Source organism: Salvelinus namaycush, unplaced genomic scaffold (genome assembly GCF_016432855.1).
Source record: "Salvelinus namaycush isolate Seneca unplaced genomic scaffold, SaNama_1.0 Scaffold1448, whole genome shotgun sequence".
NCBI classification, from domain to species: Eukaryota; Metazoa; Chordata; class Actinopteri; order Salmoniformes; family Salmonidae; genus Salvelinus; species Salvelinus namaycush.
Window position 1 is genome coordinate 9,974 of NW_024058173.1, and position 14,661 is coordinate 24,634.

General features: G+C 47.3%; 1 protein-coding gene across 4 annotated transcripts in view; it reads right to left on the minus strand.

Moving 5' to 3' along the window:
* Positions 1 to 1,143: 1,143 nt before the first annotated feature.
* Positions 1,144 to 14,661, minus strand: part of uba6 (ubiquitin like modifier activating enzyme 6) — a 49,832-nt gene continuing 36,314 nt past the window's right edge. The window contains exons 27-33 of one of the 4 annotated variants that reach the window (XM_038983095.1): positions 13,513 to 13,584; positions 12,693 to 12,816; positions 12,010 to 12,203; positions 5,716 to 5,843; positions 5,315 to 5,402; positions 3,746 to 3,840; positions 1,144 to 3,231 (exon numbers count right to left, since the gene is read on the minus strand). In XM_038983095.1, coding sequence (XP_038839023.1) covers positions 3,084 to 3,231; positions 3,746 to 3,840; positions 5,315 to 5,402; positions 5,716 to 5,843; positions 12,010 to 12,203; positions 12,693 to 12,816; positions 13,513 to 13,584 — 849 coding nt within the window. In that variant the 3' untranslated portion in view covers positions 1,144 to 3,083. The other 3 variants (XM_038983097.1, XM_038983096.1, XM_038983099.1) reach the window with 3 other exon arrangements.

Consider the following 14,661-nt stretch of genomic DNA (forward strand, 5'->3'; position numbering starts at 1 on the left):
TTTAGTAGGGATACATGTAAATACAAGGTAGGGAACAGCAGGGACAGATCAGTCTCATTTGGGACACAGTCCCCCGTCAGAGGGTTTAGTAGAGATACATGTAAATACAAGGTAGGGAACAGCAGGGACAGATCAGTCTCATTTGGGACACAGCCCACATCAGAGGGTTTAGTAGAGGGATACATGTAAATACAAGGTAGGGAACAGCAAGGACAGATCAGTCTCATTTGGGACACAGTCCCCCGTCAGAGGGTTTAGTAGAGATACATGTAAATACAAGGTAGGGAACAGCAGGGACAGATCAGTCTCATTTGGGACACAGCCCACATCAGAGGGTTTAGTAGAGAGATACATTTAAATACAAGGTAGGGAACAGCAGGGACAGATCAGTCTAATTTGGAACACAGGCCACATCAGAGGGTTTAGTAGAGATACATGTAAATACAAGGTAGGGAACAGCAAGGACAGATCAGTCTCATTTGGGACACAGACCACATCAGAGGGTTTAGTAGAGATACATGTAAATACAAGGTAGGGAACAGCAGGGACAGATCAGTCTCATTTGGGACAGTTCCTCTCTGACATCACTTCTTCTGGATGCAAACTACAAGCTCAGGGTCCGAAATGGCACCCTATTCCCTATTAAAGTGCACTGCTTTTGACCAGAGTCCATAGGGTAGTATGAACACTATATGTAACCTCTTTATTTAACTAGGCAAGGCATCTTCAACAACAGACAGACCTGTTTATATAGTGAATTGCTGACATGGCTTCTAACTGAGGAGAGCATATAGGGGGCGTCCCAATAATATCTCCTTTCTTATGAAGGGTGCACTCGTTCACTACTTCTCTCAAAACCAAAAGCCTTGGATTGGTGGAGTCATGAGTTAGTAGGAATCATCATATTCATTATACCAGTCATTTCCTTTTAAAACCTGTGAAGGGAAGTGAACAAAGTGCACACTCTGGGAGGAAGGAGAGATGATTGGGACACACCTATGTCGCTATCAATCATCCAAAATCCCCATGAGCCAATAGGAACGTTTAGGTGACGATTGTGATCCCGCCTTTTAAGATCAAGAGTTCCTCCCCTCTACCTCTCTCTCTCCATCCCGCAAATGAAAACCATGGGAAGTGTGTATGTTCGGGTGTGTAAACACTGTTGTTTTTATTCTCATCATCATCATCATCATCATCATCATCATCGTCGTGACAAACACAACAAGGTTGTTAGTTAAGGCATGTGCATAGCAGTCAGAGCTGTGCTTTAAACCAGAGTAGAAAACACCAGTCTGAGCTGTGCTTTAAACCAGAGTAGAAAACACCAGTCTGAGCTGTGCTTTAAACCAGAGTAGAAAACACCAGTCTGAGCTGTGCTTTAAACCAGAGTAGAAAACACCAGTCAGAGCTGTGCTTTAAACCAGAGTAGAAAACACCAGTCTGAGCTGTGCTTTAAACCAGAGTAGAAAACACCAGTCTGAGCTGTGCTTTAAACCAGAGTAGAAAACACCAGTCTGAGCTGTGCTTTAAACCAGAGTAGAAAACACCAGTCTGAGCTGTGCTTTAAACCAGAGTAGAAAACACCAGTCTGAGCTGTGCTTTAAACCAGAGTAGAAAACACCAGTCTGAGCTGTGCTTTAAACCAGAGTAGAAAACACCAGTCAGAGCTGTGCTTTAAACCAGAGTAGAAAACACCAGTCAGAGCTGTGCTTTAAACCAGAGTAGAAAACACCAGTCAGAGCTGTGCTTTAAACCAGAGTAGAAAACACCAGTCAGAGCTGTGCTTTAAACCAGAGTAGAAAACACCAGTCAGAGCTGTGCTTTAAACCAGAGTAGAAAACACCAGTCAGAGCTGTGCTTTAAACCAGAGTAGAAAACACCAGTCAGAGCTGTGCTTTAAACCAGAGTAGAAAACACCAGTCAGAGCTGTGCTTTAAACCAGAGTAGAAAACACCAGTCAGAGCTGTGCTTTAAACCAGAGTAGAAAACACCAGTCAGAGCTGTGCTTTAAACCAGAGTAGAAAACACCAGTCTGAGCTGTGCTTTAAACCAGAGTAGAAAACACCAGTCTGAGCTGTGCTTTAAACCAGAGTAGAAAACACCAGTCTGAGTTGTGCTTTAAACCAGAGTAGAAAACACCAGTCTGAGCTGTGCTTTAAACCAGAGTAGAAAACACCAGTCAGAGCTGTGCTTTAAACCAGAGTAGAAAACACCAGTCAGAGCTGTGCTTTAAACCAGAGTAGAAAACACCAGTCTGAGTTGTGCTTTAAACCAGAGTAGAAAACACCAGTCTGAGCTGTGCTTTAAACCAGAGTAGAAAACACCAGTCTGAGCTGTGCTTTAAACCAGAGTAGAAAACACCAGTCTGAGCTGTGCTTTAAACCAGAGTAGAAAACACCAGTCTGAGCTGTGCTTTAAACCAGAGTGAAAACACCAGTCTGAGCTGTGCTTTAAACCAGAGTAGAAAACACCAGTCTGAGCTGTGCTTTAAACCAGAGTGAAAACACCAGTCAGAGCTGTGCTTTAAACCAGAGTAGAAAACACCAGTCTGAGCTGTGCTTTAAACCAGAGTAGAAAACACCAGTCTGAGCTGTGCTTTAAACCAGAGTAGAAAACACCAGTCTGAGCTGTGCTTTAAACCAGAGTAGAAAACACAGAGGGACTACTATGTACACAGTCAAGTGCTACCCTCTTCTCATAGAGGTAGAAAGAGAACTCATTAAACCAGGTTATATCCATCTAGAGCCCTCTTTCTACCTCTATGCTCTTTCTCTAATAATGGTCCATGGGGCCAGCCCTGTTCTAGAATCCCCCCATTCTAGAATCACCATCTGTTCTAGAATCACCATCTGTTCTAGAATCAACATCTGTTCTAGAATCAACATATATTCTAGAATCAACATATATTCTAGAATCCACCCCTGTTCTAGAATCCACCCCTGTTCTAGAATCCACCCCTGTTCAAGAAGCACCACTGTTGTCAACTGGGGTTTTGCAGGTACAGGGGGTTAGTTTGAGGGGACTGAGGGGTGGTTATATTTGGTTAGTTTGAGGGGTGTCAGGGATGTTATGGTCCGGGCGTGTCAGGCGGTGTGAGCGTCTCCGTCGGGGCTGAAGTAGTACCTAACGGGGGGTCCAGGTAGGTCTTCATCACCATCTGACTCTGGAGCGAAGGACACGGTCAGGTCAACATAGCGACGGTCTACAGACGGCTTGATCAACTTCTGCATCCTGGGAGAGGAGGGGAGGGATAGAGGGAGGAAAGGGAGGGATAAAGGGAGGAAAGGGGGGGATAGAGGAAGGAAAGAGGGAGGGATAAAGGGAGGAAAGGGGGGGATAGAGGAAGGAAAGGGGGAGAGAGGGAGTGAGAGGGAGGGATAGAGGGAGGAAAGGGAGGGATAGAGGGAGGAAAGGGAGGGAGAGGGAGGAAAGGGAGGGATAGAGGGAGGAAAGGGGGAGAGAGGGAGGGATAGAGGGAGGAAAGGGAGGGATAGAGGGAGGAAAGGGGGGAGAGGGAGGAAAGGGGGGAGAGGGAGGAAAGGGGGGGAGAGGGAGGGATATGTGGAGGAGAAGGAATACGGGAGGAGAATGAGAGACTAAGATTCAGTGATTCAGGAGGACACAGTGTGTGTGTGTGTGTGTGTGTGTGTGTGTGTGTGTGTGTGTGTGTGTGTGTGTGTGTGTGTGTGTGTGTGTGTGTGTGTGTGTGTGTGTGTGTGTGTGTGTGTGTGTGTGTAGTGCTTACGTTAGTTTCAGTCTCTTGTTGTGTCCTGGCATCACAGGAACATAGAGCATCTTCACACCATGGACCACCATGGTAGGCTCTATCCCATAATGCACCTGTAATACAACACAGTCAACACCATGGTAGGCTCTATCCCATAATGCACCTGTAATACAACACGGTCAACACCATGGTAGGCTCTATCCCATAATGCACCTGTAACACAACACAGTCAACACCATGGTAGGCTCTATCCCATAATGCACCTGTAACACAACACAGTCAACACCATGGTAGGCTCTATCCCACAATGCACCTGTAATACAACACAGTCAACACCATGGTAGGCTCTATCCCATAATGCACCTGTAATACAACACAGTCAACACCATGGTAGACTCTATCCCATAATGCACCTGTAATGCAACACAGTCAACACCATGGTAGGCTCTATCCCATAATGCACCTGTAATACAACACAGTCAACACCATGGTAGGCTCTATCCCATAATGCACCTGTAATACAACACAGTCAACACCATGGTAGGCTCTATCCCATAATGCACCTGTAATACAACACAGTCAACACCATGGTAGGCTCTATCCCATAATGCACCTGTAATACAACACAGTCAACACCATGGTAGGCTCTATCCCATAATGCACCTGTAATACAACACAGTCAACACCATGGTAGGCTCTATCCCATAATGCACCTGTAATACAACACAGTCAACACCATGGTAGGCTCTATCCCATAATGCACCTGTAATACAACACAGTCAACACCATGGTAGGCTCTATCCCATAATCCACCTGTAATACAACACAGTCAACACCATGGTAGGCTCTATCCCATAATGCACCTGTAATACAACACAGTCAACACCATGGTAGGCTCTATCCCATAATGCACCTGTAATACAACACAGTCAACACCATGGTAGGCTCTATCCCATAATGCACCTGTAATACAACACAGTCAACACCATGGTAGGCTCTATCCCATAATGCACCTGTAATACAACACAGTCAACACCATGGTAGGCCCTATCCCATAATGCACCTGTAATACAACACAGTCAACACCATGGTAGGCTCTATCCCATAATGCACCTGTAATACAACACAGTCAACACCATGGTAGGCTCTATCCCATAATGCAACTGTAATACAACACAGTCAACACCATGGTAGGCTCTATCCCATAATGCACCTGTAATACAACACAGTCAACACCATGGTAGGCTCTATCCCATAATGCACCTGTAATACAACACAGTCAACACCATGGTAGGCTCTATCCCATAATGCACCTGTAATACAACACAGTCAACACCATGGTAGGCTCTATCCCATAATGCACCTGTAATACAACACAGTCAACACCATGGTAGGCTCTATCCCATAATGCACCTGTAATACAACACAGTCAACACCATGGTAGGCTCTATCCCATAATGCACCTGTAATACAACACAGTCAACACCATGGTAGGCTCTATCCCATAATGCACCTGTAATACAACACAGTCAACACCATGGTAGGCTCTATCCCATACTTCTTAATATAGTAATGAATGTGTCTCACCAGCACTGCGTTGATGAAGTCAGAGAGGGAGAAGTGTTGGTGACCCCACACAGTCCAGCGATCCCAGATAGAGAAAGATATGTCTTCCCTGAGGAGGAGAACACACAGACAGGACTCAGTGATAGAGAGAAACAGAGACAGAAAGAGAGACAGAGACACAGACAGAGAGACAGAGACAGAGAGAGACAGAGACACAGAGAGAGAGAGAGAGAGAGAGAGAGAGAGACAGAGAGAAGGAGACAGAGACAGAGAGGAGAGGGAGACAGAGAGAGAGAAAGAAGAGTTGAGACCACACAGCTCAGAGGTCCCAAATAGAGAAAGATATGTATTTTCTGTGTGTCTGTGTACAGGTGTGTGTCTGTGTACAGGTGTGTGTGTGTGTACAGGTGTGTCTCTCCTACCTGATCTGTGTTCTCTTGACAGGTGCAGCCTCGGTGAGGACCATGACAGGAATGGCCAGGTTGAAGAAACAGTTGTTGAACGACTCAAACCCGTATCCTCCCACCACCTTCACCAGCTCCAACGACACCTGGGGGTGCACAACACAACCACTCTCAAACCTGTATCCTCCCACCACCTTCACCAGCTCCAACGACACCTGGGGGAGCACAACACAACCACTCTCAAACCCGTATCCTCCCACCACCTTCACCAGCTCCAACGACACCTGGGGGTGCACAACACAACCACTCTCAAACCCGTATCCTCCCGCCACCTTCACCAGCTCCAACGACACCTGGGGGAGCACAACACAACCACTCACTGACCCGTATCCTCCCACCACCTTCACCAGCTCCAACGACACCTGGGGGTGCACAACACAACCACTCTCAAACCCGTATCCTCCCACCACCTTCACCAGCTCCAACGACACCTGGGGGTGCACAACACAACCACTCTCAAACCCGTATCCTCCCACCACCTTCACCAGCTCCAACGACACCTGGGGGAGCACAACACAACCACTCTCAAACCCGTATCCTCACACCACCTTCACCAGCTCCAACGACACCTGGGGGAGCACAACACAACCACTCTCAAACCCGTATCCTCCCACCACCTTCACCAGCTCCAACGACACCTGGGGAGCACAGCACAACCACTCACTGACGACCTCCCAGACGACCCCCCCAGACGACCCCCCCAGACGACTACCCAGACGACCACCCAGACGACCCCCCCGGACGACTCCACAGACGAACCCCCAGACGACCCCCCAGACGACCCCCAGACGAACCCCCAGACGACCTCCAGACGACCCCCCAGACGACCTCCCAGACGACTCCCAGACGACCCCCCAGACGACCCCCCCAGACGACCCCCCAGACGACTCCCCAGACGACCCCCCCAGACGACTCACTTCAACAGCCAAAACTACACAGCGCTGAATCCATTGGTACGTTCTATTTAGTTCTGTGACTGAATCAGACAAGCAGATTCTGTAAAACCAATTCAAAACCACGAAGAAGAAATCCAAGCTGTTTAAAGAACCTATTAAACTGATAAACATCTGACTCAGTCATTTACTACCATCTAAAACCATTTCCTACCAGTCTGATAAGACAGAGAACTAGAGAGGCCTCCTGTTCATCTGATTCAGTCATTTACTACCATCTAAAACCATTTCCTACCAGTCTGATAAGACAGAGAACTAGAGAGGACTCCTGTTCATCTGATTCAGTCATTTACTACCATCTAAAACCATTTCCTACCAGTCTGATAAGACAGAGAACTAGAGAGGCCTCCTGTTCATCTGATTCAGTCATTTACTACCATCTAAAACCATTTCCTACCAGTCTGATAAGACAGAGAACTAGAGAGGCCTCCTGTTCATCTGATTCAGTAATTTACTACCATCTAAAACCATTTCCTACCAGTCTGATAAGACAGAGAACTAGAGAGGCCTCCTGTTCATCTGATTCAGTCATTTACTACCATCTAAAACCATTTCCTACCAGTCTGATAAGACAGAGAACTAGAGAGGCCTCCTGTTCATCTGACTCAGTCATTTACTACCATCTAAAACCATTTCCTACCAGTCTGATAAGACAGAGAATTAGAGAGGGCTCCTGTTCATCTGATTCAGTCATTTACTACCATCTAAAACCATTTCCTACCAGTCTGATAAGACAGAGAACTAGAGAGGGCTCCTGTTCATCTGATTCAGTCATTTACTACCATCTAAAACCATTTCCTACCAGTCTGATAAGACAGAGAACTAGAGAGGCCTCCTGTTCATCTGATTCAGTCATTTACTACCATCTAAAACCATTTCCTACCAGTCTGATCAGACAGAGAACTAGAGAGGACTCCTGTTCATCTGACTCAGTCATTTACTACCATCTAAAACCATTTCCTACCAGTCTGATCAGACAGAGAACTAGAGAGGCCTCCTGTTCAGCTGATTCAGTCATTTACTACCATCTAAAACCATTTCCTACCAGTCTGATAAGACAGAGAACTAGAGAGGACTCCTGTTCATCTGATTCAGTCATTTACTACCATCTAAAATAAATATCTAATTCACATTAGTATTCACACCCGAGTCAATACATGTTAGAATCACCTTTGGCAGCGATTACAGCTGTGAGTCTTTCTGGGTAAGTCTCTAAGAGTCATTACAGCTGTGAGTCTTTCTGGGTAAGTCTCTAAGAGTCATTACAGCTGTGAGTCTTTCTGGGTAAGTCTCTAAGAGTCATTACAGCTGTGAGTCTCCTTGGGTAAGTCTCTAAGAGTGATTACAGCTGTGAGTTTTTCTGGGTAAGTCTCTAAGAGCTTTACACACCTGGATTGTACAATATTTTCACATTATTCTTCTCATAATTCTTCAAGCTCTGTCAAGTTGGCGGTGATCATGGCTAGACAACCATTTTCAGGTCTTTCCATAGATTTTCAAGACGATTTAAGTCAAATCTGTAACTTGGCCACTCAGGAACATTCACTGTCGTCTTGGTAAGCAACTCCAGTGTATATTTGGCCTTGTGTTTTAGGTTATTGTCCTGCTGAAAGGTGAATTCCTCTCCCAGTGTCTGGTGGAAAGCAGACTGAACCAGGTTTTCCTCCAGGATTTTACCTGCATAGCTCTATTCTGTTTCTTTTTATCCTAAAAAAAATTCCCTTGTCTTTGCCGATGACAAGCATACCCAACACATGATGCAGCCACAACTTAGACCGCCCAGTAATCTCCTCTGATGTCATGAGGTGTGTTCTAGATAGCAACTTAGACCACAACTAGACCACCCTAGACCACAACTAGACCACAACTAGACCACAACTAGACCACCCTAGACCACCCTAGACCACCCTAGACCACAACTAGACCACCCTAGACCACAACTAGACCACAACTAGACCACCCTAGACCACAACTAGACCTCAACTAGACCACAACTAGACCACCCTAGACCACAACTAGACCACCCTAGACCACAACTAGACCACAACTAGACCACCCTAGACTACAACTAGACCACAACTAGACCACCCTAGACCACAACTAGACCCCCCTAGACCACAACTAGACCACCCTAGACCACAACAAGACCACAACTAGACCACCCTAGACCACAACTAGACCACCCTAGACCTCAACTAGACCACCCTAGACCACAACTAGACCACAACTAGACCACCCTAGACCACCCTAGACCACAACTAGACCATCCTAGACCACCCTAGACCACAACTAGACCACCCTAGACCTCAACTAGACCACCCTAGACCACCCCTAGACCACCCTAGACCACCCCTAGACCACAACTAGACCACAACTAGACCACCCTAGACCACCCTAGACCACAACTAGACCACCCTAGACCACAACTAGACCACCCTAGACCACCCTAGACCTCTACTAGACCACCCTAGACCTCAACTAGACCACCCTAGACCTCAACTAGACCACCCTAGACCACCCCTAGACCACCCTAGACCACCCCTAGACCACAACTAGACCACACTAGACCACCCCTAGACCACCCTAGACCACCCCTAGACCACAACTAGACCACACTAGACCACCCTAGACCACAACTAGACCACCCTAGACCACAACTAGACCACCCTAGACAACAACTAGACCACAACTAGACCACAACTAGACCACCCTAGACCACAACTAGACCACCCTAGACCACAACTAGACCACAACTAGACCACCCTAGACCACAACTAGACCACCCTAGACCCCAACTAGACCACCCTAGACCACAACTAGACCACAACTAGACCACAACTAGACCACCCTAGACAACCCTAGACCACAACTAGACCACCCTAGACCACCCTAGACCACAACTAGACCACAACTAGACCACCCTAGACCACAACTAGACCACCCTAGACCACAACTAGACCACCCCTAGACCAAGACTAGACCACCCTAGACCACAACTAGACCACAACTAGACCACCCTAGACCACAACTAGACCACAACTAGACCACCCTGACCACAACTAGACCACCCTAGACCACAACTAGACCACAACTAGACCACCCTAGACCACAACTAGACCACCCTGACCACAACTAGACCACCCCTAGACCACGACTAGACCACCCTAGACCACAACTAGACCACCCTAGACCACCCTAGACCACAACTAGACCATCCTAGACCACAACTAGACCACCCTAGACCACAACTAGACCACCCTAGACCACAACTAGACCACCCTGACCACAACTAGACCACAACTAGACCACCCTAGACCACAACTAGACCACGACTAGACCACCCTAGACCCCTCTAGACCACAACTAGACCACCCTAGACCACCCTAGACCACAACTAGACCACCCTAGACCACAACTAGACCACCCTAGACCACCCTAGACCACAACTAGACCACCCTAGACCACAACTAGACCACCCTAGACCACCCTAGACCACAACTAGACCACAACTAGACCACAACTAGACCACCCTAGACAACTAGACCACCCTAGACCACCCTAGACCACCCCTAGACCACCCTAGACCACCCTAGACCACAACTAGACCACCCTAGACCTCAACTAGACCTCAACTAGACCACCCTAGACCACCCTAGACCACAACTAGACCATCCTAGACCACCCTAGACCACCCTAGACCACAACTAGACCACCCTAGACCACAACTAGACCACAACTAGACCACCCTAGACCACCCTAGACCCCAACTAGACCACCCTAGACCACAACTACACCACCCTAGACCACAACTAGACCATCCTAGACCACCCTAGACCACAACTAGACCACCCTAGACCTCAACTAGACCACCCTAGACCACAACTAGACCACAACTAGACCACCCTAGACCACCCTAGACCACAACTAGACCATCCTAGACCACCCTAGACCACAACTAGACCACCCTAGACCTCAACTAGACCACCCTAGACCACCCCTAGACCACCCTAGTCCACCCCTAGACCACCCTAGACCACAACTAGACCACCCTAGACCACCCTAGACCACAACTAGACCACCCTAGACCACAACTAGACCACCCTAGACCACCCTAGACCTCTACTAGACCACCCTAGACCTCAACTAGACCACCCTAGACCTCAACTAGACCACCCTAGACCACCCCTAGACCACCCTAGACCACCCCTAGACCACAACTAGACCACACCTAGACCACCCCTAGACCACCCTAGACCACCCCTAGACCACAACTAGACCACACTAGACCACCCTAGACCACAACTAGACCACAACTAGACCACCCTAGACAACAACTAGACCACAACTAGACCACAACTAGACCACCCTAGACCACAACTAGACCACCCTAGACCACAACTAGACCACAACTAGACCACAACTAGACCACCCTAGACCCCAACTAGACCACCCTAGACCACAACTAGACCACAACTAGACCACCCTAGACCACAACTAGACCACCCTAGACCACCCTAGACCACCCTAGACCACCCTAGACCAGCCTAGACCACAACTAGACCACAACTAGACCACCCTAGACCACCCCTAGACCACAACTAGACCACCCTAGACCACAACTAGACCACCCCTAGACCAAGACTAGACCACCCTAGACCACAACTAGACCACAACTAGACCACAACTAGACCACCCTGACCACAACTAGACCACCCTAGACCACAACTAGACCACAACTAGACCACCCTAGACCACAACTAGACCACCCTGACCACAACTAGACCACCCCTAGACCACCCTAGACCACAACTAGACCACAACTAGACCACCCTAGACCACCCTAGACCACAACTAGACCATCCTAGACCACAACTAGACCACCCTAGACCACAACTAGACCACCCTAGACCACAACTAGACCACCCTGACCACAACTAGACCACAACTAGACCACCCTAGACCACGACTAGACCACGACTAGACCCCTCTAGACCACAACTAGACCACCCTAGACCACCCTAGACCACAACTAGACCACCCTAGACCACAACTAGACCACCCTAGACCACCCTAGACCACAACTAGACCACCCTAGACCACAACTAGACCACCCTAGACCACAACTAGACCACAACTAGACCACAACTAGACCACCCTAGACAACTAGACCACCCTAGACCACCCCTAGACCACCCCTAGACCACCCTAGACCACCCTAGACCACCCTAGACCACCCTAGACCACCCTAGACCTCTGATGTCATGGAGTGTGTGTAGTGTGTGCTCGTGCGCTGTCTCACCAGCCCGGCAACGGCGGCGGTAGCCGTGGCGATGGCGGGGATGATCTTCCCAGCGATGCGTTTGGTCTTGAGGCGGTCGGCCACCTCGATGGAGTACATCCTGGCCCTGAGGGAGGAGGCCGCCGCCACGAAGTCCATGTGACCGTTGAGGTCGTCGTCCTTCTCAAACATCCGGGGAGACATCCGTAACCTCTCTGTAGGACACACAGTCAGGGGTCAGGAGTGTGTCGATAGTGCCCTCCAGCTGACTGAATGATGGGGGGGGGGGGGGGGGGGGGTGTGTGTGTGTGTGTGTGTGTGTGTGTGTGTGTGTGTGTGTGTGTGTGTGAATGATGGTGAGAATGAGTGAGACAGAGAGAGACAGAGAGACAGAGAGACAGACAGAGAGAAAGACAGAGAGAAAGACAGAGAGACAGACAGAGAGACAGACAGAGAGACAGACAGAGAGAAAGACAGAGAGAAAGACAGAGAGAAAGACAGAGAGACAGAGAAAGACATGGAGACAGACAGGGAGAGTCAGAGAGAGACAGAGAAAGACAGAGAAAGACAGAGAGAGAGTGTGTGTGTGTGTGTGTGTGTGTGTGTGTGTGTGTGTGTGTGTGTGTGTGTGTGTGTGTGTGTGTGTGTGTGTGTGTGTGTGTGTGTGTGTGTGTGTGTGTGTGTGTGTGTGTGTGTGTGTGTACCTGGTGTAACGTGGTCTGCACTGATAGCCTCCTCTAACTGGGCGATGGCCTCTCTCTCCTCCTCGCTGCTCACAGACAGCTTCATCTGATCAGGCTTCTTCACATTCTCATCCGTCTCAATACGCTAGCCAGATCAATACATTAATCAATACATCAATATACTGTATTAATCAAACTTCACATTCTCATCCGTCTCAATACGCTAGCCAGATCAATACATTAATCAATACATCAATATACTGTATTAATCAAACCTCACATTCTCATCTGTCTCAATACGCTAGCCAGATCAATACATCAATCAATAAACAAATGTGGCAATTCATACATCCATAAAAGAACCACTAAATCAATAAAACAATCACTCAATCAATAAAACAACCACTCAATCCATAAAACAACCACTCAACCAATAAAACAACCACTCAACCAATAAAACAACCACTCAACCAATAAAACAACCACTCAATCAATAAAACAACCACTCAACCAATAAAACAACCACTCAACCAATAAAACAACCACTCAACCAATAAAACAACCACTCAACCAATAAAACAACCACTCAACCAATAACACAACCACTCAATCAATAAAACAACCACTCAACCAATAAAACAACCACTCAACCAATAAAACAACCACTCAACCAATAAAACAACCACTCAACCAATAAAACAACCACTCAACCAATCCAAAAAATCTATCCATCAATCAATCAGCAATATTTATCAATACATTAAGTGAATCTATCAATACAGTCCGTCAATCAATCCATCCCATAACCCAGTGTCGTCCATAGTAACCGTGGTATCCTTACCTTCTCGGCTGGCCTGTACTCTGGGACGGTAATCTCTGACAACATCCTGGACACGGCTTCCTGTGACAGATCCTGCGGACACACACACAGCCCCGGGGGGGGGGGGGGGGTAAATACCATTTGAATTCAAGGACGTATACTGAAAGTCAAATTCCAATTCTCTTCAATAGATTCCAATGGATTTGGAAGTGACCCCCAACCCTGGAAAGACAAACTAGTTACTAGTGAAGGGGCGGGGGGGGGGGGGGATCGATAGTTACATATGCTCCAGAATTAAAGTATTTTTACTTCAGTTTGTTCTCCATATTGTTTTTACATATCCTATTGTGAGGTCTCTGATAATTCAATACGTATCGTATGGTGAGGTCCCTGATAATTCAATACGTATCGTACGGTGAGGTCCCTGGTAATTCATTACATATCGTATGGTCCCTGGTAATTCATTACATATCGTATGGTGAGGTCCCTGATAATTCATTACATATCGTATGGTGAGGTCCCTGGTAATTCATTACATATCGTATGGTGAGGTCCCTGATAATGGTAATCCATTACATATCGTATGGTCCCTGGTAATTCATTACATATCGTACGGTCCCTGGTAATTCATTACATATCGTATGGTCCCTGGTAATTCATTACGTATCGTATGGTGAGGTCCCTGGTAATTCATTACATATCGTATGGTCCCTGGTAATTCATTACATATCGTATGGTCCCTGGTAATTCATTACATATCGTATGGTCCCTGGTAATTCATTACATATCGTATGGTCCCTGGTAATTCATTACATATCATATGGGGAGGTCCCTGATAATTCATTACATATCGTACGGTGAGGTCCCTGATAATTCATTACATATCGTATGGTCCCTGGTAATTCATTACATATCGTACGGTCCCTGGTAATTCATTACATATCGTATGGTCCCTGGTAATTCATTACGTATCGTATGGTGAGGTCCCTGGTAATTCATTACATATCGTATGGTCCCTGGTAATTCATTACATATCGTATGGTCCCTGGTAATTCATTACATATCGTATGGTCCCTGGTAATTCATTACATATCGTATGGTCCCTGGTAATTCATTACATATCGTATGGTCCCTGGTAATTCATTACATATCATATGGGGAGGTCCCTGA